The 23,954-nt window shown below is 53.6% G+C and overlaps 12 protein-coding genes across 12 annotated transcripts; 9 read left to right on the forward strand and 3 right to left on the reverse strand.

Annotated features, from left to right (window-relative positions):
• Positions 1-246: 246 nt before the first annotated feature.
• Positions 247-2,231, forward strand: Z517_04145 (uncharacterized protein; the record flags this gene model as incomplete). Its single annotated transcript, XM_013429476.1, has 5 exons — positions 247-640; positions 696-1,002; positions 1,057-1,433; positions 1,487-1,816; positions 1,891-2,231. 5 exons carry the CDS (start codon positions 247-249, stop codon positions 2,229-2,231), a joined length of 1,749 nt encoding a protein of 582 aa, XP_013284930.1.
• Positions 2,232-2,635: 404 nt separating this feature from the next.
• Z517_04146 (uncharacterized protein) lies at positions 2,636-3,872 on the forward strand (the record flags this gene model as incomplete). Its single annotated transcript, XM_013429477.1, has 5 exons — positions 2,636-2,829; positions 2,887-3,029; positions 3,089-3,184; positions 3,251-3,619; positions 3,697-3,872. 5 exons carry the CDS (start codon positions 2,636-2,638, stop codon positions 3,870-3,872), a joined length of 978 nt encoding a protein of 325 aa, XP_013284931.1.
• A 474-nt stretch (positions 3,873-4,346) lies between these two features.
• Positions 4,347-6,499, forward strand: Z517_04147 (uncharacterized protein; the record flags this gene model as incomplete). Its single annotated transcript, XM_013429478.1, has 7 exons — positions 4,347-4,636; positions 4,712-4,990; positions 5,043-5,296; positions 5,358-5,494; positions 5,545-5,642; positions 5,701-6,237; positions 6,325-6,499. The coding sequence occupies 7 exons, from the start codon at positions 4,347-4,349 to the stop codon at positions 6,497-6,499; spliced, it is 1,770 nt and encodes a 589-aa protein (XP_013284932.1).
• Positions 6,500-7,038: 539 nt separating this feature from the next.
• Positions 7,039-8,377, forward strand: Z517_04148 (uncharacterized protein; the record flags this gene model as incomplete). The annotated part of the gene is made up of 7 exons (XM_013429479.1): positions 7,039-7,143; positions 7,205-7,287; positions 7,344-7,467; positions 7,521-7,558; positions 7,596-7,632; positions 7,692-7,758; positions 7,803-8,377. The coding sequence occupies 7 exons, from the start codon at positions 7,039-7,041 to the stop codon at positions 8,375-8,377; spliced, it is 1,029 nt and encodes a 342-aa protein (XP_013284933.1).
• Positions 8,378-8,723: 346 nt separating this feature from the next.
• Z517_04149 (uncharacterized protein) lies at positions 8,724-9,683 on the reverse strand (the record flags this gene model as incomplete). The annotated part of the gene is made up of 1 exon (XM_013429480.1): positions 8,724-9,683. The coding sequence occupies one exon, from the start codon at positions 9,681-9,683 to the stop codon at positions 8,724-8,726; it is 960 nt and encodes a 319-aa protein (XP_013284934.1).
• A 1,342-nt stretch (positions 9,684-11,025) lies between these two features.
• Z517_04150 (uncharacterized protein) lies at positions 11,026-11,892 on the forward strand (the record flags this gene model as incomplete). Its single annotated transcript, XM_013429481.1, has 1 exon — positions 11,026-11,892. The coding sequence occupies one exon, from the start codon at positions 11,026-11,028 to the stop codon at positions 11,890-11,892; it is 867 nt and encodes a 288-aa protein (XP_013284935.1).
• A 79-nt stretch (positions 11,893-11,971) lies between these two features.
• On the reverse strand, positions 11,972-13,619 carry Z517_04151 (uncharacterized protein; the record flags this gene model as incomplete). Its single annotated transcript, XM_013429482.1, has 4 exons — positions 11,972-12,123; positions 12,177-13,289; positions 13,349-13,412; positions 13,479-13,619. The coding sequence occupies 4 exons, from the start codon at positions 13,617-13,619 to the stop codon at positions 11,972-11,974; spliced, it is 1,470 nt and encodes a 489-aa protein (XP_013284936.1).
• Positions 13,620-14,122: 503 nt separating this feature from the next.
• On the forward strand, positions 14,123-14,623 carry Z517_04152 (uncharacterized protein; the record flags this gene model as incomplete). The annotated part of the gene is made up of 1 exon (XM_013429483.1): positions 14,123-14,623. The coding sequence occupies one exon, from the start codon at positions 14,123-14,125 to the stop codon at positions 14,621-14,623; it is 501 nt and encodes a 166-aa protein (XP_013284937.1).
• Positions 14,624-15,810: 1,187 nt separating this feature from the next.
• Z517_04153 (uncharacterized protein) lies at positions 15,811-18,031 on the forward strand (the record flags this gene model as incomplete). Its single annotated transcript, XM_013429484.1, has 4 exons — positions 15,811-16,118; positions 16,180-16,226; positions 16,281-16,898; positions 16,956-18,031. 4 exons carry the CDS (start codon positions 15,811-15,813, stop codon positions 18,029-18,031), a joined length of 2,049 nt encoding a protein of 682 aa, XP_013284938.1.
• Positions 18,032-18,100: 69 nt separating this feature from the next.
• Z517_04154 (uncharacterized protein) lies at positions 18,101-18,998 on the reverse strand (the record flags this gene model as incomplete). The annotated part of the gene is made up of 2 exons (XM_013429485.1): positions 18,101-18,542; positions 18,604-18,998. 2 exons carry the CDS (start codon positions 18,996-18,998, stop codon positions 18,101-18,103), a joined length of 837 nt encoding a protein of 278 aa, XP_013284939.1.
• A 640-nt stretch (positions 18,999-19,638) lies between these two features.
• Positions 19,639-21,182, forward strand: Z517_04155 (uncharacterized protein; the record flags this gene model as incomplete). The annotated part of the gene is made up of 2 exons (XM_013429486.1): positions 19,639-20,045; positions 20,123-21,182. The coding sequence occupies 2 exons, from the start codon at positions 19,639-19,641 to the stop codon at positions 21,180-21,182; spliced, it is 1,467 nt and encodes a 488-aa protein (XP_013284940.1).
• A 389-nt stretch (positions 21,183-21,571) lies between these two features.
• On the forward strand, positions 21,572-23,565 carry Z517_04156 (uncharacterized protein; the record flags this gene model as incomplete). The annotated part of the gene is made up of 9 exons (XM_013429487.1): positions 21,572-21,613; positions 21,678-21,752; positions 21,813-22,083; positions 22,152-22,232; positions 22,282-22,446; positions 22,503-22,754; positions 22,807-23,077; positions 23,144-23,372; positions 23,428-23,565. The coding sequence occupies 9 exons, from the start codon at positions 21,572-21,574 to the stop codon at positions 23,563-23,565; spliced, it is 1,524 nt and encodes a 507-aa protein (XP_013284941.1).
• Positions 23,566-23,954: the final 389 nt, after the last annotated feature.

Below are 23,954 nucleotides of genomic sequence, written 5' to 3' on the forward strand. Positions count from 1 at the left end.
TAAGTGACAATGTGAATACTTGTAGGAGAGCCAGATCAAGCCCTTTGGACCACTTCGCAGTTAGTCAGGGTCCCTGCACCGCATCTCCGGTCTCCCCAGACTGGTCACGGGCTGGTTCCGTGTCCACCGATCTCTGACACAGAAGATTCCCACACGTCCATGTAAATACGCGCTGAGTCGCGACAGGAGACTGTAGGAGCCCAGCTACACCTCTCTGCTCCGAAGTATCAGTAGCTCACTGCCATTATGGCCATTGAGCGTCTGCATCAGACTCTCCGCCACCTCGACCAGAAGACGCGGCTATCGATTCTTCATGGCCCAAAGGAGCCAGAGCTACTAAGCCTCCATCTAGGGACATTGCTGGACCTGCAGGCGCAGAAACTTGCCTCCAGAACCTCTTTGGTGTCTCGGGCTCAAAACGTTCGCCACTCCTTCTCGTCCCTTCGCGCGCGGAGCCAACAGATTGCGCGAGGCCTGCTTTCTCTTGGAATCCGACATGGAGACTGCGTGGGAATTTTTGCGGGAAACTGCGCCGAGTATGTGGAGCTGTTCTTCGCGTGTGGACGAATAGGCGCGATTCTCGTGGTGCTCAATGTGACATACACGCCAGAAGAGCTGAAGCGGGCAATCGTTGCCAGTGGTATGTGCATTGCATTTCCCCCTGCAGGAAAATGTATGCTAATGGGCCGGTTTAGAGTGCAAGGTGCTATTCATTACGGCCAGAATCGGCACACGAAGCTATGATAGCACAATCGAGACCCTCCTGGATTCGACCGGGGCCACAAACATACCTGGCTTACAGAAATTGCTTCTGTTGAGAGACGATCAGACAACCAAGTACAAATTTCTTCCGACGTTACGTGACACTATTTCCCGAGGTCATGAAGTAAGCGACACGGCCCTGCAGACGGCAGAGCTGGCTGTATCTCCTCACGACGTCTGTAACCTTCAGTTCACCAGTGGGACGACGGGCAATCCGAAGGCAGCCATGCTAACACATTTGTAAGTCCCAAGTCTACTTTTGAGGTCATATAATTTGACCACTCGTGCTTTCAGCAATATCATCAACAACGCGCGCTTCATTGGGGATCGAATGGCGCTTTCCGAGAAGGACATTCTTTGTTGCCCTCCACCATTGTTTCATTGCTTCGGGCTCGTCTTGGGACTATTGGCGACGATTACCCACGGTAGCACCATCGTGTTCCCCAGCGACAGCTTTGATGCCGAATCTGTCTTGAGCGCCGTCCTAGACGAGCAATGTACAGCTATTCACGGCGTACCCGCCATGTGGGCGGCGGAGATGCAGCTGATTGGGCCGCAACACGACTTCTCAAGGCTGAGGACGGGCATTGCTGCAGGTTCAGCAACGCCGAGACAGATGATGGAGGATCTGGGGAAGAAAATGAGCCTCAAGTACCTGACAAATACCTACGGTGAGCCTCATCGTCGCTTTTTCTCCCATGATTCGCAGACTGACTAACTTCAGGTATGACGGAAACGTCTCCCGCAAGCTTCATGACATCCTGGAACGACACGCTCGAACGAAGATTAGCCACCGTCGGCACGATCCTACCACATACATCAGCAAAGATAATTGACGGGCAGGGAAACATTGTGCCCATCGGCTGTAAAGGAGAACTATGTATCTCCGGTTATCTGCTGCAAAAGGGCTACTGGAAGAACCCGGAGAAGACAAAGGAGGTCATGATACGGGACGAGCACGGGACTTTGTGGATGCATACTGGCGACGAAGCCGCCTTCGACGAAGATGGATACTGTAAAATCACGGGTCGGATAAAAGACATCATCATTCGCGGTACGTTCCAATCCCTTCCCCTCACGTTTGCCTTCCCATATAACCCGGGCAACAAACTTATTGGTGACCACCAGGCGGGGAGAATATTTTCCCTCTCGAAATCGAAGAGATCCTCATGGAACACCCATTGATCATGAACGCCAGCGTCGTGGGGTTGAAGGATGACAAATACGGCGAGATCGTGGCGTCCTTTCTACAAGCTGCGAGTGACAAACGGCCAGATGACGAAGAAGTAAGAAGCTGGGTAAGGCGGAGACTCGGGAGGCATAAAGCGCCGAAACATGTCTTCTGGATTGGCGATCCCAAAGTTGGCGACTCGTATCCATTGACGGGGAGTGGGAAGATCAAGAAGAACGTGCTGAGAGAGCTTGGGGACGCGCTGTTGAAAGAATCGCTCGCACTGCATCAGTCGTAGATTCTCGCCAGGGACCGATACACAGGCTACCGAGGGACGTCTTAAAGTACTAGCTAGATTCGACACATGCATGAAATCATATCTCCGAAAAGTCGTCATTGAATGGAACGACAAGACTGTCGTATAGCAGGCGGTTGACGACGTTTGAACAACAAGCTATGCTCAAAGTTAGAGCGGCTATTATCCCGCATGCTTGCAGTGACAGTGTAGAGTCTCGGGTCATCCGCCAGATAAGTCTATCCAGCGGAGCACAAGGCCCGAAACACGGAGGGACGGCCCATCTGGCCCATGAGACACAACACATGACTTGAGGAACTAGTAATTTAAACTGGGCTCGATTCTTTAGTTCGTGGAATGGTCAAACACAGACAGAGCACGTACCCTGTGGGAAAGCATACATCACAATGGTTCTGGAAGCCGAAGACTTGCCCCTGTACAAGGACATCCCGCCCGTCCCGGGGATGCCTCATGGCTGCGCGTGGGGCTTATTTGACAAAGACGGTGTCAAGGACGAGCTGGGGACACTGAACCTGCTGACGCCGAAGAAGGTTCTCCGTGCCAAAGAAGAGATCCAGGCGGGAGTGAGCGTCTCGCTGAAGTATGCATCTCTCAAGGACGTATCTTGATAGGCAGTCCGCTGACGAGGCTCCGTTAGCTGGCCACTCGAGAATATTCGCAATCCGGGACATAATCGAAATCCCATCATCCACAAGTTTCTGGACTTGAAGCCCGCGCTGGTGGGACATGACGACGAAATCACAATCAACACCCAGACCAGCAGCCAGTGGGATGGGTTGCGTTAGTACCACCCTGGCATCGGCTTCACGAAGGAACGACCTTCCACTAACAGTAGACAGGACACTGGGCTTTTCAGGAGACTCAGCAATACTACAACGGACTGACCCACGAGGAAATCAGTGGACCGAATCCGAACTCCAGGAACGGAATTCAAGGTGAGTAACAGACTGTACCGTTCGTCACAACGACGCTCTGAACAAAATCTGATCACGGGCGCACAGAATGGCTCAAACGAGGAGGCGTCACCGGACGAGGGATCCTAATTGACTACGTCGCGTGGGCGGAGCACAAAGGGATCAAATACAGGGCGGATAGCAAGCACAAGATCACTGAGAAGGACCTAGATGAGATCGCCAAGTGGCAGGGAAGTGAATTTCTTCCCGGCGATATCCTCTTCGTGCGCACGGGATGGATCAAGTGGTACAATGAAGCCACGGACGAGGAGAGGGTGCAAGGCTGTAAGGTCAACCACAACTATATCGGAGTCGAGGGGACAGCATCGTCCATCGAGTGGCTGTGGAACCACCACTTTGCTGCCCTCGTCGGGGACAACATGGCCTTCGAAGCCTGGCCGGCCGAGATGCCGTACCGTAAGTCTCACGCCATGCCCCTCCGGCATACCTCAAATGCTATGACCCTATAAATTCCGACACTGACAATACTTCAGGTATCCATGACACCGCGCTCGGTCTGTGGGGAACACCATTGGGGGAGCTGTGGGATTTGGAAGCATTGGCTGCCGAATGCAAGAAACAGAAGAGGTGGACGTTCTTTGTGACGAGTGCACCACTGAACATCGAAGGGGGCGTGGCGAGTCCACCAAATGCGCTTGCTGTGCTGTGATCAAGAAAGTCGTCCCGTTCACTATATAGAAAGACAATGAGAAGATCAAAGCTTCAAAGGCAAAACGTCTCTGCAGTTCAAAGCTAAACTAACCCTTGTGAGTTAAACCGTCACTTAAACCGTGAATCCAGGGTATTGAAACTGTGCAACAAAGCTCTCTCCCCCGCATGAGATATCATCTGAACTGCTGTACCGAATATTACATGCACTTCGTCCCAGGCGTGACGGATCGTAACGGATAAATTACCGAACCGAAAACACACTGCTTGGGACAAATCTGACTCGGAGAGCGGATCATACCCGTGTGTTGTGGCAAGACACGCATGGATTCCTAGCGCGAATTGTAGCTTGTCTGAGGCAATCAGTCACGTTTGTTGAAAGAGTGAGTCTTCGCTCCAGGTAAGTAGGTGTAGGCCAGCCTTTGTAGAGACATAGAGATTGCTGGCTCTTTCACTAACAGGCAGCCCGTCAACCATGGCTGTCCAACTGGTGCAAGAAGAGGAAATTCCAAAAGCGAACGGGATCACTGTGCCCCCGGAGAACTATCCAGCGCTGTACAACTGGCCGACGACCAATGAAAACGGATACTCGATCAACGAAGTCCCCTCGGGAACCGCGCGAAAGCTCAGGATAATCTGCGCAGGAGCTGGTGCGTCGGGCATCAACCTGGCAAAGTTCGCACAGGATCGCCTGCAGAATGTCGATTTGGTCATATATGAGAAGAACAACGACGTAGCGGGGACATGGTGGGAGAACAAGTATCCGTAAGTGACTTTCACGTTCTAAAATCTCATTGCAGCCTCCAAGGACTGTCCTTGACAGACATGAATGAAATGCAGTGGTTGTGCGTGCGACATACCGAGTGTCACCTACCAATTCTCCTGGAACCCAGAAGTATGGTCCAAGTACTACGCCGAGGCTTCGGAGATCTTTGCCTACTTCAAAGGCGTCGTCGACAAGTTTGACCTTTGGAAGTACATCAAGTTCAGCCACGAGGTCCAGCGCGCCGACTGGGATGAGGAGACTGGACTATGGAACCTGAAGATCAGAGATCTCGCGACTGGTGTTGAGATCGATGAGCAGTGCGATATTTTCGTCAATGCAATGGGATTCTTAAAGTAAGCATTTCCGCAGAGGACTCTAACGTGGCGGAGGCTAAGCGACGCACAGTAAATGGAAGTGGCCAGATATCCAAGGCCTACACTCGTTCAAAGGCATCTTGACGCACTCCGCGGCGTGGCCAGATGACTTGGACCTGAAGGGCAAGAGAGTGGCTGTTGTGGGAAACGGCTCGAGTGGGATCCAGATTGTCGCCAACATCCAGAAGGACGTGTCGAAACTGTACACTTGGGTGCGGACGCCGACTTGGATGACGGCTGGGTTTGCACAGAAGTACGCCGGAGAGAACGGCACGAATTTCGAATGTATTTTCCTGCGCAGGCACTTTCTGCTTGATCTACTGGTACTAACCCATCACGATGACAGACTCGGAAGAACAGAAGAAACGTTTCCGCAATGACCCCGACTACTACCTCAAGTATAGGAAGTCGGTCGAAGTTGAGATGGTTCGAGGGTTCTACGTATTTCACAAGAATACCCCGGATTCGATGGCAGCAATGAAGGTACGTCCACGAAAAAGGAACATGACAAGTGGCTCACTAACACGAATCAGTTTGCCCACACAGAAATGACAGGGCGCTTGAAAGGCCATGAAAAGCTGGCAGAAGCGCTGATCCCAAAAACATTCCCCGTTGGCTGCAAGAGGCCCACGTAAGTGTCATTTCACCGACGTCCCTCCACCTAGCAATTATTTGCTGACGCATTCCAGCCCCGGTAACGGCTACCTCGAGGCTTTGATTGAAGAGAATGTCCAGGTCTACTGTCAAGGCGGACTATCTCAAATTACCCCCAAAGGGTTCATCGACCCGGATGGCGTCGAGCAGGAAGTGGATGTGATTATTTGCGCCACTGGCTTCGACACCTCCTGGGTTCCTCGATTCCCAATCGTCGCCAATGGTATCAATCTACAGGATCTGTACGCGAAGAAACCTATTGGATACCTAGGTGTGGGAGCGCCCAGCATGCCCAACTACTTCACGTTCTATGGCCCTTACGGGCCTCTCGGGCAGGGAAGCGCCATGCCCATGATCGAGCTGTTTGCATCGTACATTGTTCAAATGGTCCGCAAGATCCAGCTGGAGGATATCAAGAGCATTACGCCCAAGACGGAGATGATTGATCAATATGCCGAGCATGCTGACCTTTTCAACAAGCGAACCGTCTACGACGCACCGTGTCGGAGTTGGTTCAAAGGAGGCACAATCGACGGGCGGATAATGCTTCACCCAGGAACCAGGCTGCAGTAGTAAGTGATCTCTCCCAACATTTCTCTTCTCTCATGTCAAGTGAGGAGGCCAACTTTGATGTGATATGCTGCTGACTCTTTATCTAGTATGGAGCTGTTGAGCTCACCGCGGTATGAGGACTATCACATCAAATACAGACATGGGAATGCATGGTATTGGTTAGGCAACGGCTTCTCGATGCGAGACCTGGACGGACGGGATCTAACCTTCTACCTCGGACTTGTGGACGGTATAGACGAGCAGAGAGACTACGACGTTTAGAGAGATCTCGCTTTTGCGCATTGGATACAGGTCTCAAATGAAAAGGCTTGCTCTGTGAATGCTGTCATTGGCCGGGTGGGTCCAATATTGTGGAGTCGCTGTCTTGAATCTATCCATATATGGTTAGCACACTATGAGTAACCCAATATGAGAGTCTCTCCGCTCCCGCCATCTATTGCCGTGGGACCAATAACACTAAATCCCTGGGGTCAAGGGCCAGTGGACCCTGGACACGCACGAATCGGTCGAAGCAAACCATACAACTTGAAGTGTTGTGCGGCTATCGATCCGAGTGTGTAATATAGCCCTTTGCCCTGTGTTGCCGAGGTGCATCGCCAATCCAATCACCGTCAGACAGCATAGGCAGAGCAGAACGGGCTTGGCTTCATTGTAGAACGTGCCAGGGATATAAGAACAATCGGGCTTGGTCACTCATGGGCCGTCAGTGGCGATAATTTTGGAGGTTTTACGGCACTCCCATCAATCGACTGTATAATCAAGCGACTCCCGTACGCAGTACCGACACCAAAGGAAACAAAATGAGCTTCGATCCAGACTCCAACAGTCTCCCAAAACGCGCGGAACTGCCAGATATTCCCGGTGCTCCGAAGGGTGCCGCGTGGTTCTGGGGCAAGGATGACGAGGTACCATCTCCTCTCGAGTGCTCGCGTCACTACGGGATGGACTGACAGTGACACGTCACAGCTAGGGCGACTCAACCTGCTGACTCCGCGCCGCCGACGGGAGGCCGCGAAGCTCGTTGAGTCCGGGGAGACGGTCAATCTGGAGTATGACAAACGCGATATTTCTGCCATATGTTGTTCTAGTCCTGATGGACATCTAGCTGGCCTCTTAATCTCCCCAATCCTCCAGCATTCGGTCGCGAGCCCTTTGAGTGGAAAGTGAAAAGCCTAGGTCCAGCCGGTAACGATGATTTGTATCAGATGAACTCGCAGTCGGGGTCGCAGGTAAGCGATTTACTAAAAAGCCTTTTGAATGGTGGAGCTGACGAGAAACGCAGTGGGACGGGTTCAGACATGTAAGACATATCGGCGCTACGTTGGAAGATGATGATTAACGGTCTCTCCCAGGTCAGCATCGCTAATGGTGGCGGATATGTCTTTTACAATAATGTCAGCTATTGCTCCGCGTTGCCCTTTCAGGCGCCTGTCGCCAGAACTAATTGAGCTAGCTTACCCAAGACGAAATCATGAACACTACGCGCTGTGGAATTCAAGCATGGGCAGACCATGGCATTGGTATAGAAGAACCCCTGTATCAACAATCCAATTGGCGCTGACAGCATACAAAGTCGGAAGAGGAGTTCTCATCGATTACTGGTCGTATGCTCTGCAGAACAACAAGAAATATGACCCGAACGAGACTCATCCCATCTCCACATCCGAGCTCCTCGCCTGTGCAAAAGCCCAGGGCCTGACGTTTCAATACGGCGACATCCTGATGATCCGCACCGGCTGGATCGACAACTACCAGAGACTCGACCAGGACAGCCGCGCCAGTATTGCCAAAGGGACGGGCGTCTACGACTTCAAATTCGTCGGCGTCGAGGTCAGCGAGGAGATGGTCGACTTCCTCCACGACAACTACTTCGCGGCCGTGGCTTCGGACTCGCCGGCCTTCGAGTCGTGGCCGACCCCGTACGACTGGAACCACCATCTCTACCTGCTCCCACGCTGGGGCTGTCCCATAGGGGAGATGTGGGACTTTGAGAAGCTGGCGGACGCGTGCAAGAGACACGGTAGATATCATTTCTTCTTCGTGAGCAGTCCGTCAAACGTACCCGGTAAGGTTTCCACCCTACCCAACGCTAGAGAGTATTTCGCTCACATTTTCACACTTTCCAGGCGGCGTGGGTAGTCATCCTAACGCCATGGCTATCTTTTGATCGAACTAGAGAGAAAGAGTCGCGGTGTCTTTGGGAAGGACGATTCAAGACCAGAGCATATAGAAAGACAGTAGTCGACATGATTGACTCTCAAAACCAAACCCTCACAGGTGAACAATTCGAGTCACTTCGTTGAAAGCGGGTCCAGGATTGATTGCTCCATAAAATAAAGAGAATTTATTCTTATCAAAATAACCGTGTCAAATGTCAAATGTTACTCGAGCAGCAAAGTCTGTGATGGAGGACTCGCCATTCGTTTTCAAATACATACACTCATTTCAGGCCGTCAACTCGGCCTTTTTACATACAACAATTTCTTCACTGAAGTCCAATTTGGGTGGAATTCGCCGGGTCATTCTCCCCCCACGCCCATGAGCTCGTATCGAACGTGGAGATCCGCCTCATATCACGACGATATTTGCCATTGTACTCGCCGATGGTGGCGCGGTGCAAGACGGCCGTATTGTCCCAGAACGTGACGTCTCCTGGGTTCTCCCAGTGCACGGCGAATTTATACTTGTCCTGCGTGACGTGCTTGAGCAGGTCGTCGATGAGCTTTCGACCCTCTTCGACGGGGAGTCCCTCGATGTGGTGGTTGTATGACCCGATGTACAAGTTGCCGCGACCGGTAGGCTCGTGGATCTGCGCGAGCTTGTGCCTGGACAGAGGGACCTTGGTGCAGTCGATGTCCTTGAACATGTCCATGTCGGGGTTCGCTTGCTTGCGGTTCCAGAGGAGGGTGTTGAGGCTGACGAGGCCGCGAATCTTCTCCTTGGTTTCGGCAGGGAGATCTTCATACGCGGTGCGTGAGTCGAGGAACTCGGTCTCGCCGCCGGTGCCCTTTGGCGGCAGCTCGACGGCCCGGAGAATCGAGATGCCCGAGCGTCGAGGATTATAGGCGCCGTCGGCGTGCCAGAGAGCGTTGCCCCGGGCGCTGGAGATGCGCAACGGGTCCGCCGCGGTGATGATGTTGTTGTCCGGGTCGATGTTGCCGACGTCGAAGATCTCGTCTTGAGGGAGACGCATCTTGCGCCCGGCCTTTTTGTGGGCTGTGATATTGTCCAGCTCCCCCCATTGCCGTCCAAGGGCAATCATGGTGTCGTCTGTGATGTTGGTCGCTCGTGCGACGAGAACGCCATATTTCTGGAGCCCCGCGAGGAGTTCGTCCCGAACCGCCTCGGGAATGGGTTGAGAGAAGTCAAGCCCGTCAACCTGGGCGACGAATGTCTCCCCCAGCGGGGTGAACTTGAGATATCGCGGCGTCAAATCTGCTACCATGTTGAGGAGAGGACGTTAACCACTGTGAGAGACTTGGAGAATATATTTGGAGCTTGTTCACTCAACCAAAAGTCCGTTGATATTGGGCGTAATATGTCTGCTTTAACATACCTTCAGGTTCTCTCACGTCAGTCAGCCACACACCTGGACCCTGTTAATGTGTCCGCCGCAAGCCCCCAAGAAAAATCATTCTGGTCACAAGTCCGAGAGAACAGCCACGTCTGCGGCTGCCGATATCCGAGTTGCAGAGGGGGAATCATTGCGAACCCTGAGGGATAGCCGACGAGGGCTACGCTCCAGAAGTCCAGAAGTTGCCGGGAGTAGTAGTGCCCGAGGTCTCCGTCGTGGCCTCTGGCCTTTGAGTCCATCTGGCCATCTACTCAGCATCAGTTGTTGTTGTCGCTGTTTCCGTCCTTGGGCCTAGAATTTCTAGCACTCATTTTAGCCTTGTATCTGGTGCACAAGAGATGGGCACTTAGTTTAGCTTGGTCCTTTGCTTCGCAGGGTGCTCTGTACTCCCAAGCAATCGAAAGGAATTGCTGGCGAAGTGCATGTCCGAGACGATCTGGTCCTTGGAGTTGAAGTGGAAATCCTGCAACTATTTCGAGATGGGAAAGGAGACCAGGACAGATCGATCACATGGCAATCACTGCTTTTGGGCCAGGATGTATCAGATTAACATTCCATGCGTGTAGTAGTGTGTAGTCGGCAGTATCCCCTTCACATCCCACTCGATTCTTGGTTCGTGTGAAAGCATAACAAAACTTCCAGTTTGGCCTTGCACGATAGTTCTTCTTCCCCCTTCATCGAACCGCTGCACTCTCTACATAGGTCATCATGATCCGAAATATGATAAGAAATACTACGATCAACGAGAGCACAGCTATCAGCAATGTGCTGTCTACTCGGCGTAGACTTCTAACGTGCTACTGACCAGTGAGCCGAGAGTTCTTCATGAGTTAGAATATTGTCCGAATAGTCGAAATAGAAGCACACACTAGCCACAGGACGATGAAACAGTTGGTCTAGATAGAATAACCAAACAGAGTGTATCAGTCGGTTAATGGGCGTGGCGTGGCGGCAATGCTTAGGCCTTTGAGCGATAGGTTGCTCTGGCCAGTCACCACAGCCGAGTCATGCACGTTTCGTGTGTCGGTTTGGATGAGCGGGAGGCATCTTTCCCGTGGCTAGGTGACACAGTATATGCTTCCCCAAAAGATTCATTAGTATTTCGAGGTGGAAGAACGTACGAGGGCCAGTATAGCAAAGGGTATCTCAGGAGACATTTACAGACATCTCCAGACATCTATCCCCCTTCAGCACTCCGTATATCGAGGCGAACATGGCATCCTACGGCATTCCCAGCGGGACCTCGCAAGACAGCTCTGCATCACCAAAGACATTTGTCCAGAAAATCAAGTCTCAGGATGGCCCTCTGGTCGGTACCGTCTTGACGATTCCGTCACCCATCATTGCCCAACTGGCCGGACAGGCGGACGGCGACTTCGTCATGATCGACATGGAACACGCCCCGTTGACCATGGACGTGGTTACGCAAATGGTCCACGCATACGTGCAAGTATCGCGGGGGACACGCTTCCCCATTATTCGCATCCCATCGCACGGGGTCGAGTATGTGAAATGGGGTCTCGACAGCGGCGCCGCAGGCATTATCATCCCCATGGTCAACAACGTCGCCGAGATGAAAGCGATCCTGGATCGTGCGCTCTATCCGCCGGCTGGTCGGAGGAGTTTTGGGCCCCTCTACGCGCCCTTTGGCCACCCGGACGGGCCTCACGGAGGAATGGGGGGATACTTTGAGAGGGCCAAGAGAGGAGATATTGCGATCTTACCCATCATCGAGTCCCGCGAGGGGCTGGAGAACGTCGAGGAGATCCTCGCCCTCGAGGGCGTCTCCGGGTGTTTCATCGGTCCTGCTGATTTGCGACTGTCTCTGGGACTCACGGCGGCGGTGGACGGACCAGAGCCGGAATTTCTCAACGCCTTGAAACGAATATGTGCCGCGGGAAAGAAACTGGGCAAGGTCGTCGGGTGTATGGGCATGGGGGAGGACCACGCGAGGAAGCGCGCCGCAGAGGGGATGGACTTTCTGCTGTCGACTTTCGACTATGGCTCTATTGTCAGCGGTCTTGCGAATGACATTGCCGCGGCTCGTCAGGGCGCTCGAAGTGCCGGTGCGAAGCTGTGAGGTATCAAGACGAATTTGTATAGAGCGTGGGCCAAATTCCAAAGGCATGGCTGAGAACAAAACTGGATCATTCATTGCCTTAGAGCTTGAATTGTCTCCCTGTCTGCACCTCTCTCACTTCTTGAGGCAGGTCCCTTTCCAGAGCAGTGTAGTTGATACAATGTGGATCGAGCTGGCTCAACTCAGTCACTCCCAACAACCGCATCGTCGTCTCGATTTCATCACTCAGCACTATCGCGGGGTGGTCAGTCTTTCTGTACTTCTCGTTGGATGGCACGACTTACTCTCAATCACTTTGAGTACCCCATCTGTCCCGTAAGCGCTCAACCCGTAAAGAAATGGTCTTCCGAGACCGACACCCTTCGCGCCCAGACACAATGCCTTCAGGATGTCGGTGCCTCGTCGCACACCCCCGTCAAGGTAGATGTCGATTGTCTCCAGCACCTGAGGGTAGAACTTTCGGATCTCCAACAATGTCCTGATCGCACTCGGTGCAAAGTCCAGCTGCCTCCCACCATGATTGCTCAGGTAGATGGCTTCCACGCCGCTCAAGGACGCGAGATAAGCATCTTCAGCGGTCTGGATTCCCTTGAGGGCCACGGGTCCGCGTTCGTTTCCCCACTCCCTTCTCATCCAGTTTATATCCTCCCAGTCGACCGTGGAGGAATGATAACCTCTTAGGATCGGCGCTTCTTCGCCGTCCGCCACGCTCGTCGTCCTAGGGACTTCTCGCCCTTCCTGCACCTCGATCTCCGCTTTATACCTGTCGTCCTCCTCTCTTCTCCCCACGACGAGCGTGTCCACTGTAATGACCAGACTCTTACACCCGAGCCTCTTGGCCATGTCGATCAACTTCTTCGCATCCTCCTTCTTCTTCGGCACGTAGAGCTGGAAACTCAACGCGCCCCTCCCCTCGCGCCGGTCAAAGCAGGGAGCCAGCTCGTCGTGCGCCACCGAGCTGTACGTACTTGAGCAGTAGACGATATTCCTCTCCGCCGCGCCCCGTGCCAAGCAGAGTTCGCCGTCCGGATGGCCCAGCTTGGCCATGGCCGCGGGCGAAATGAAGAACGGCAAGTCTGCGTCGTGGCCCAGGATGCGACGCTTCATACTCACCCGCGCGACATTGCGCAGCACGCGTGGACGGAACGAAATCTTGGCCCAGTCGCGGCGGTTGGTGTGGAACGACTCCAGACTCTCGGCGGCAGAGTCATAGTAGACCCAGGCCTTGCGCGTCAGTTTCTGGCGTGCTGCGGATTCAATGTCGTCGAGGTTCTGACACACGGAAATATGTGGGGTGGACGACTGACTCGGAGAGGATTTATTGTCGGGAGCGGAGTTGCTGTCTCTGGTGCGTTGCGCGCTCAAGGTGGACGGGTCAACAGGACCGAGATGTTTGTCTATCAGCCGCGAATGAGATGCTTTCTAGGAATAACAATCATAAAGGTGGCAGTCTAACCTGCAGGGAGATGTCGCTGGAGAGTACCAGACGGGTGGATTGGTTCGTATTCCTCAGTCGCGTCCTGTGGCATGTGTCTTTAGCAAGGGAATACATCGGCAATCACAGTCGAGTCAATGGGAGAACATACCTTTCCAGCATATCTCAGAATCACGCCAGGGCCTCCAGGATGGTCTGCAAGAAAGTCTGTCACGTCGTACACATTGTTGGAGATGATCACCCAGCATGACTGGCGGGAATTGTGCTTTGCAACTTCTGCCGCATCCAACATGGCCGCTGTAAGGGCTGGTCGAGATATAGATATGGATGTACCGTTGCAATGAGCTATAGGATCATCGACGATGTCAAAGTCTTGCTTCACCACCTGTCGAGGAAGGGTACAATGGTCGTGCAAGGCTGAGCGACCAAGCCTTGCCTTGCCATGCCCTGCCAAATCGATGCTTGGTGGGCGTCCGCAAAGCTGATTCGGGAAACACAGCTTTGTCGCCGTCCCTCAGCCGCTACGTTTCGTCTTGAGCCGAATGGATGTGGAGAAGAGGGGACATTTCACCTTTGGTATACCTACACCTCGGTCGATGTCAGACTCTGATTGGACCTCTGACACGGCAAATAGAGTCCCTCTCAGTGGACAGAAGGATATAACGTTCCTTAGTCTTTGATAAAGACCTCAAGAGGAACATAACAGCTAAAAAAAAAAAAAAAGAAAAGCGGCCTTTCCATTTTCAACCCACTTCGAGAGCTGCCCAAAAAGGCCCCCGAAAAAGGACAGCAACCATGGGTGTAATGAGCAACACCTCCGAGACGGTCATCACCCATCCCCGTGAGGTGGTTTACGACTATGCAAGCAACCCGACCACCTGGGGCAAGAACTACAAGGGCAGCGGTGGCATGGTCGGCGAGGAAGAAATGCACAAGGACCTGCCCTTGAAAGTGGGCTACACGTGGACTGAGAAAGTGACACTCCCTCCCAACACGTACCACTCGACCTGGACCCTGATCACGGCGGTGCGGCCGTTCAAGTGGGCAATCCAGCAGATCAATGGCATCGGGAAGTTGCCAGACGGGACGGGTGGTGTCGATGGTATCTGCACCATCACTTACACGTTCGAGGAGGCAGGGCCGGGCCAGTGTCTCTTCAGGAGAAATCTGACCTGCGAGTTGCCAAAGGGGGTCGACTGTGCCGATGATTTGTTGACAGTCATGGCTCGCCCCGCGGGGATTGATCGGTATCATGCCAATATCCAAAAACAATTGGACGAGGCAGCAGGGAAGTGAGGGACCAGATATGGCGTCGACCTAGACCCAGCCCATGTGGGCGAAGCTTGGGGCGTAAAGCCTGGTCGAGCCAGAACACAGACGAACTGAATTATTTCGAAGGCCCCCCTTTTCTTCGTCCATGATTGATCCGTCCTGCCCGTCCCCACGAAACGGCACGTCGGATTTCACCCGAGATCACGGCAAAGGGTTTGCCGAACGAGTGAGCAACGAGTGGTGTCGATTGGCCATAGCAACTTCTCTCGGCTACCCATTTCCGCGCTTGTCTTGTGGCCCCAAAGCTGCCCACATCCCCCCCCCCTTCCTGACTCAGACAGTCCGAAGTACCGTGCCTCCTTGATCCTTGTGACCTCGATGGCGACCTCCGGGGTATATGACGCAGGCTGTGATTGCACGCCTCCGCCCCAGTCCAGTCCCGCCCAGGACATGGCTCCGTTAGTGGAATAGAAACCCAAGGATGCTGACTGGCCCATCGTGACTTGGTCGACCTGCATTATGCACTTTGGGGGATGGTTTCCCTTTGATTCCGGGGTTCAAAATTTGCCTCTGGGAGCACCCCGCATGCACGGACCAGTCGACATGTGTCTGAACCCACCGTCGTGGCCAAGTTTGCGGAGCTGAGATCTAGTAGGGAACTTGTGGTGAACTGGAGAAAAAAACAACACCACCTTTCAAATAGACGTTGCCTGCATTACTTCCCCTGAAAGTGGGTTACCACGGTGCCTGTTTTGCCATTTATCATGAACGACCCTGTCTAGCACCTCGTACTTGACCGGCAAAATATGACTGAGCGATCGAGTGCTCAAGACCATCCTCCCAAGGGGCCGAGGAACCAGGCCCGCGCTCGCCTCGTGTGCACCAATTGTCGTCAACGCAAAATCAAGGTCAGCAAAACCAGGTCCATCGTGAGATTTGACATGCAAGACAAAAGGGGATTTTGTCGCATGCCCATGCCGAACTGTCTCTGATGGGGTGGTAACCAGTGCGATGCCGAAAAGATACCCCCAGGGTCAAAATGTACTCCGTGTCGGTCCTCAAGTTGTGCATGTATCATAGACCGCGATAGCGATCGTAGAAGGTAAGGTTGGGCTGATTTTCGCAGAGAGATCTCTGCTGGTTCTCTTGCCAGAGACAGGGGCTAACGAGCAGCGTGTAGAAATGGTGCGGCTCGTCACAAACTGGCAGAGATGCAAGAACGCATCCGATCTCTGGAGGGCATGATCCAAAAGGCATCAGCCGAGGGAGCCGCGCTGCAGGCCCAGCAGGTCAACGTCGTCCCCATGGCAGTCGACGACGACTCCCAAGTGCGCCAACCAGACAGCACGCGGGAAATATCCATCGATCACAACCCAACCGTCACTGACCCTCCCGAAGACACGATCGTCATTGAGCAGCAGCCTGAGCGCAACGATGGAGTGCCAGATGCCGACATGGCGGCGCCAGAATGGCCCGTTGATCTCACCCAGAGCCACAAGACTGACTGGGCCAGTAAAGCGTGCGTAGAGGATTCCGCCGTAGCTCTCAATACCAGAGGCATCATGCTAATGAGAAAACAGGCAGAGTCAGCCTCCTGAGACGGTTCCTGTCGAGCGAAGCCCGTATCGTATGTGTTGTGATATGACACCCTCCCACATTGCGAGGTTGACACATTGAACAGTCCAATATGCAGTCCCCAGCATCCCTACCGGACCCTCGTTGGCCCATCTCAGTCCACTCCCAAACAATCTGCCCTCTCTGGGACCCAACGCGGCCTCTGTCAATGATGTGTCCATGACCAACATTGAGGAAGGGGAGCCTCGTGTGCTTCGAGACGGCAATTGTGGTGATCCCGCCTACTACGGGTCGACAACACAGCTCCATGTTCACTCGCCCGAGATCAAGTCCATTGCCATAACCCCAGAGAATGATTTACCACAGGAGACGACCATGAACATGGATTCTCAGCAGCTGTGTAAGGCGCTGTTGCGCATCTTCTTCAAGATTCAGCCAAACTCCCAGATCATTGTCCACGAAGACCTGTTCATGCGCGATCGCAGAAAGGGAGGGCGGCACCGGTTCTATTCCAACTTCCTGGAGAACACCATCATGGCCGCGGGGACGCGGAACAGTACATCCAGCGCGGTCAGGAAGCTGGGAAGAAAGTACGCGGAGCGTGCAAAGGCGCAGATCTCGTCGGAGCTCGAGCAACCGAACATCGCTTCGCTGCAGGGTTTCCTTTTATTGAGTGACTTTGAGGCCACGCGGGGCCGTGCCAGGCTGGGTTGGACGTACAGTAGTGAGTGGAATTCCTTGCTGCTGCGGCTGCTGCTAACATTGTTTTTCTCTTCGCCAGTCATCGCCACGGGACTCTTGGTAGATCTCGCATTGCATGTGGATCTCGCTTCGCCCGACAAAGACGACAATATGAAACAGGAGGAGGCCGCGTTCAGGGAGACTCTGTTGCTCGGCACCTTCGTCTATGCCACTCTGTGGAGCTTGTACCTTGGACGACCGACCTCGATCTCATCTCCGGTTATCGCTGCCGTACGACGCATCATGGCAGGCCGATGCTACACTAACACTCTGGACATGTGGGTTGCGCTGTGCCTGCAGATGGTGGACATTGTCGAGATCCTGAACTCGCTCGGCACCATTCGCCATGCGGACCGCAGTGCCAACCTGCGCCTCTGCTCGCTCGAGATTAACCTGCGTTCTGTCTTTGACCGTCTCCCGCACGAACTTGCCTTTGACGATGCACGCATCGACGAGTTGGACGCGGAAGCGTACGGGCCTCATATGCAGTATTTTGGAATGCAGGTGACAATACATCGCGCCATGATCAAGGCAGGGCAATCTGGCACGTCCGGCAGAGACGACGCACAGCCCAAAAGCCTTGATCATCTGTATGCCGTGGTGCACGAGAACGCCGTGCGGATAGCGAAACTGGTGCTTTCGTACAGACACATCTTTGGCCTGGAGAATGTTATCACTGTGATGCTGGACAATGTCTACGTGGCGGCTGTTGCGCTGGCATCACATATCATTCGCATGCGCCAGCTCTCTCTGCCATTTGAGAACGACGTGCGCTGGCTACGTTCACTGTATGAAGTCCTCGAAGCGGTCGAGAAGCATTATCCAGTCACGCTACGGATGAGGTCGAGCTTGACGCATTTCCTCAACCAGACGTCTTTGACCAACATTTTCCCGGAGAAGGTCATTGCGGCGTCTCCCAACAGTATGCCCGGGAGCATAACGGGGATTGCTACGGGACCGCCTGCAATTCATGTTGCCCAGATGGCTCCGATGAATCCACCTACGTCCGCAGACGCCACTGAGTATTCCAACCTTGACTTCACCCTGACCACCGAAGATGACTGGTGGCTGCACGATTCAGCATGGAACATGACCACTACACTCTTCAGCACATGAGCGATCGGCATAGAGCTTCCGTGATTGAGTGGAGGGACATTGGGCTCTTCAGAGTCACCGACCACCCCTTCAAAGCTTGGGAGGGACCCAGTTCGGCTTCTGTTTCTTCTTGAATGCCCGCAATCCAATGTCCCGATTTGGTGTGGCGAGTAGCGGCTCTTCATACCGGTCTGCTGTCAACTGACAGGCCCTCTCCACACTTGCCGTTTCCCACGCTTCTCTCAGACCTGCGCGAGTCACAATCGTTGCGTCCGGTGACATGTTGGCGACTCTTGACGCCAGTGTCAGAGCTTCGTGTAGGAGTTTCTCTGGGGTTTCGGTCACGATATTGACCAGCTGAAGAGCCTTGGCCTCGTGTGCGGTCAGTCTCTTCCCGGCGAGGGCTATCTCTGCGGCGAGCTGCATGCCGCAGATGCGCACTATCCGTGGAAGCCCTCCCGCGGCGGCATACACTCCTATTGACGATTCTGGAAGTCCAAAGGAAGCTGTTGGAGACGCGACGACAAGGTCACTTTGAGCGGGGCCTTGTCAGCATTCTCTTAAGTGTCTCCGTGGTCGAAGCTAGGACTCACCAATTGAGACAAATCTCGAATCCACCGCCCAGCGCATACCCGTTGACAGCTGCAATGACGGGTTTCTTGCCACCTCGCCTACTAAGCCCACAGAATCCCGACGGAGCAAATTTTCTCTCCTTTGGGTGTGGTGGGTTATGCGTGAATTCCTCCTGCTCGATCAAATCCTGGCCGGAGCAGAAGGCCTTGTTCCCAGCACCCGTGATGACGGCGATGCGCAGCTCGGGCTCCGAGTCGAACCACTGGAGGAGGAGTTCGCCTTCCCAGTGACCTCTTAGGGGGATCGAGTTCATCTGCTTTTCACGTTGTATCGTGATCAGGAGGACGAAGGGCACGGGGTAGGAGAGGCTGAATATTGTGCTGGGAGGCGGAGGCGTATGGAACTTTGGATCCATGTTCTTCGTCTTTTGAATTGTTGCCGATTTGTGAGGCAGTGGAATCAGTATTGTAAAGTCACTATTGTGTCGTTTCTAGAAGCGTCAGGGAAGCGAGGAGGAGGCGCAACTGTAACTGATAATATAATTCTGACGAGTGTCTTCAAACTGCGCTTTTGTTTAGTTACGCTCCCGCGCGCTGTGAACAATGACTTTGAATGTGTCTCTTGACAGGCGAACTTACATCTGAGAAGAATTGAGAGTGAGATACGACTTTCCTGCTCGGATGAGTTACCCCCAAATGTGTAGCGGGTAGTGCAAGCACCTCGATCCGCACTCATCGAGTCCCAATCTCTGAAGCGGCCCGGTTCCCTTTATGCCGGGCCAACTCTATCCAAAGAGGCGCCAATCTGACCTACAAGGCCGTGCTTTGCCGATTGCATTATCGATCCAAGGTCTCGGATCATCGTCCCGTGCGGTGAAAGGAGCCCACTAACGAGACTGGGATGTTTCCGTGGAGGCGGACGCCTGCTCATGGCCTGCCACTACTACATATTGAGGCATCCGGCAAATAAAAAACGACCAAACAAGCCGAGCACATGTGAGTTACTCGCCCAGTCGGAGTGGCACCAGTAGCTCACTGCCCAAGAAAGAAGGGAAGATGGGCATCATCACTCGCGTCCCGGCGTCCGCAGCCTCTCGAGCCCTCGATCTCCTTCGGACGGTCCAATTCCACCACCCCCCAAACTGTCGCTGCCATTCCAACCCCGGAGTCCATCATGGCCAGTCCTTCCATGCTGCAGCCAAACATCTAGCCAAAGTGGCAGAACTCCCGGCCGAAAAGGAATATGCCTTCGAGATGGCAGCTTCGAGCATCCGGTTCGGGCCCGGATGCACCGCCGAAGTGGGCATGGACGTCAAGAACCTGGGGTCGAAGCGCGTCTGCGTCGTCACCGACACTAACATCCAAGGTCTGCATGCCATGCAGCAGGTGCACCAGTCGTTGGACCGAGAGGCTTTGAGCTATACGATGTTTAACAAGGTGGTGGTGGAGCCGAAAGAACATTCGTAAGGCTTTACTCGTCCACACACTCCATTCCTAGAAGACCATTTTTGTTTATCTGACCATTTGTCTATACATCTAGGATTCTCGAAGCCATCCAGTTCTCGAGAAAGTACCGGCCTGATGCTTTCATCGCTGTCGGTGGTGGAAGTGTCATCGACACGGCCAAGATGATGAATCTCTACACCTGTTACCCCGAGGCAGAGCTTCTCGACTTTGTCAATGCACCTCTCGGCCGTGGACTCCCCGTGGCTCGGAAGCTTCTGCCACTGATCGCGATACCGACGACGGCGGGCACAGGGTCGGAAACAACTGGCACTGCCATCTTTGATCTGACCTCACACCGAGCAAAGACTGGTGTAGCTTCTCGTGCCCTCAAACCGACCTTGGGTATTTGTGACCCATTAAACACGAGGACAATGCCTTCAGCGGTCCACGCTGCGTCTGGGCTCGACGTCCTCTGCCACTCCTTGGAGTCTTGGACCGCAATTCCCTATAACCAACGGACCCCTCGCCCGTCGAATCCTATCCTTCGGCCGGCGTATCAGGGCGCAAACCCCATTTCAGACGTCTTCTCGTTCCAAGCTCTAAAAGACACGATCAAATACCTTCCGCGGGCAGTAAAAGACCCCGAAGATAGTGACGCGCAAAATAAGATGTTGCTTGCGGCTACTCTGGCCGGTGTCGGGTTTGGGAATGCAGGCGTCCATCTGTGCCACGGCATGAGCTATCCCATCTCGAGTCAAAATCCCGGGTATAGCCACAAGGGCTATAATGTCGACAAGCCACTGATCCCTCACGGAGTCAGTGTCGCAGTCACTTCCCCCAGTGTGTTCAAGTTCACAGCTGCGTCCAACCCGGAGCGACATCTTGCTGCCGCCGAGGCGTTTGGCGTGGACATCAGCACCGCGAAAAGGGAGAGCGCTGGGGAAATCCTCGGCGAGGCTCTGGCAAATTTCCTAGCCAAGCTGGGGGATCAGCCGAGAGGTCTGAGAGATCTCGGCTTCAGCAGAGAGAACATCCCGGGCCTTGTGGAGGGGACGCTGCCGCAGAAACGGGTATTGAACCTCGCCCCCAACCTCGAAGAAGATATGGAGCCCCAGAGAGAGCAACTGGAGCGACTGTTCGAAGCGAGTTTGTAGCTTTGATTTCGGCGGAGAATAGATGGAGGACCAAGGCTGGAGCAACCCACATAATAGACCCGAGCAAACGCTTTGATAAGTTCTGATGCCACCCCAAGATACGTCCACTCTGGGCCCCAGCCCGCTTTACTCTTCCTGGTTAGATACAAAGTGTATGAGACAGTGTATGAAAATACCTGGGTCAGCCACGCGATTCGTCGTGCCACGGAATTGTAGGATCGGAATGTCGGAAGCGCAGCCGTGATGGCTTTCTGGACAGTATGGACAAGACCGGTCGATTCCTTTGGTGACCCGAGCCCAACCTGTTCCCTGCACAATGTCGTGCTATAAAGGTACTGCAAGGAAATTCTTGTTTACCTCCTTGTCGTGACGCAAACATTTCAACGACCATGGCGAAGGAACAGGGATTTTATTCGTGGTACAACCTCTCTGTGCGTAGACCAACACCAGCTCACCTTAACCAGGGCACCAGTGAACTGACCTTTGCTCGAACAGATCGTCTTCGCCCTTTGTCTAGGGTCGTTGTCGTATGGTTACTGCTTCAGCATTATCTCGACAACCCTCGGTCAGGTCAGTCCATCCACCATTCATTTCTCGGGTCCATCCATAGTAACACTGTCGCAAACATAGCCCGGGTTCTTCAAATACTTTGGCCTGGCAGCTGCGCCGACCGAGCCTAACTATGCCTACACCAATCGCATCCTGGGTGCCACCAGCGGCCTCTTCTCCGCTGGTGCCTTCATGGGCTGCTGGACCATGGGCTGGATGTGCGACGCCCGTGGTCGGAAGCAGGCCTTGTATATTGCCACGATTATTTCGATTGTAGGCTCCGCGTTGCAGGCAGGTTCGGCGGCGATAGGCATGTTTCTATTTGCACGGTGGTTGACTGGCTACGGAGTCGGTGAGTGGTGCTTGATCAGAGATGAGAGATGGGAGATGAGACATCTGACTGACTTGCCTCTGCCTCAGGAAATTTGGTCACCTTGATCCCAATCATGCAAGCAGAGATATCTCCTCCCGCCAGTCGGGGGTTTTTGGTCGGGCAGCATGGTAAGTCACAAGAGATTCTAGAGCTCTCACGTACTTACACAAATCCCAGGTGTCGTTCTCGTGGGAGGCTATATGATCGCCGGTTGGGTCGGCTATGGCTGTTACTTCTCCCAGAACGAAAACTTCCAATGGCGATTCCCTCTGGCGGTGGCTTGCCTCTGGCCCTTGCTGACCCTTGCCGTTGCGCCTTGGATTCCCGAGTCTCCACGGTGGCGTACGTTGGCTCCCTTTTCACCCTCGTGAGAACGATCTCTGACTCGGGTTATGCAGTGCTCCTCAAAGACCGCCGGGACGAAGCCTGGAAAATCGTTGCGAAGCTTCATTACAATCCATCGGATCCGGAAGAGGTCTACGCCCGCAAGGAATTCTACCAAATGTGCCGACAGGTCGACCACGACCGGGAGTTCTTCAGCCACGAGACCATCTGGGATCTGTGGCGCAAACCCAGTTACCGCAAGAGGATGCTCTGCGGCTTCTTTACCTTCTTCAGTAATGAATCTTCAGGCATCCTCGTCATCTACAGTAAGTTTCGCTGGCCCTCACGGATTAAACATGTTGTTGACCGAGTCGACAGACTACAGCGTCATGATCTACCAGGGCCTTGGACAGACGGGACATATGCCTCTTCTTCTGTCTGGCATCTATGTCACAATTGGGGCCCTCGGAAACTACGTCAACTCGATCTTGGTTGACCGAACCGGCCGAAGGTTCCTCTTCCTCACCGGCCTCAGTGGGATGCTGGTTTCACTGATCGCTGAATCCATCTTGTTGCGCTACTATTCGGGCACTGATAGCCATGGAGGGCTGAGTGCGGCGCTCTTCTTTATATTTTTGCATCTGACCTTGTAAGTTGATATCGTGGATTGCGAATCACAGGGTGACTTGTCCATGAGCTGACACGACCGCCACAGCTACGGATGCTGCATTGATGCCAACAGCTTTATCTACTGCTCCGAGATCTTCCCGACACATATTCGACCGCGAGGCATGGCGTGGTCTGTGGGGACTTTGTTCCTGACCACAATCCCCTACCTCGAAGCCGCGCCCACGGCCTTTGCCGAAATCGGTTGGAAATACTATATTGTCTTTATCGTCCTGACGACCATCAACATCCCCATCATTTACTTTTTCTTCCCCGAGGTACGCGACTATCCTATCAGCTGCTCGTCTCAAGTGCTAACTTTTGTTGTTGTAGACCAAGGGCCTGTCCCTCGAAGAAGTAGGCGAGATCTTTGGCGACGATGTAGCGATCCACCTCACAAACCAGGCCGAGGATGAAAAGGCCGAGATGGAAGTCGACATTGCTCAGATCGAAGCACCCAAGCATGCCTAGTGTTGTCGGTAAACAAAAGGCGGGTATAGAGGCTTCGTAATAGCACGCATTTCCCAAAAGAACTTGTTGGATGCCTCCTTGTTCGCACACTGAACGTGAAGAGAAGGTTAGTGAAGTAAGTAATAGCGTGGTACTCAATGCGGACAAGGAGGCTTTTGCTAGCTCTGTCCAGCTACATATTCTAGAGGGGAAAAGTCAAGGCTCTAGGACGCGGGTGATGGATGGTGTGGGACGGAATCCAACTTCTGTGTGCCGAGATACTCTGCACAACCCGATGCTGATAAGGACCCAAAGACAACTGATTATTTGCCTAGAACCGTCTTGGGTAGTTAGAAAGTACGGAAGCATTGGAAATTTTTATGCATTGGGGGACCAATTATCCTCCTTGT

This window comes from Fonsecaea pedrosoi (genome assembly GCF_000835455.1).
Source record: "Fonsecaea pedrosoi CBS 271.37 unplaced genomic scaffold supercont1.3, whole genome shotgun sequence".
NCBI classification, from domain to species: Eukaryota; Fungi; Ascomycota; class Eurotiomycetes; order Chaetothyriales; family Herpotrichiellaceae; genus Fonsecaea; species Fonsecaea pedrosoi.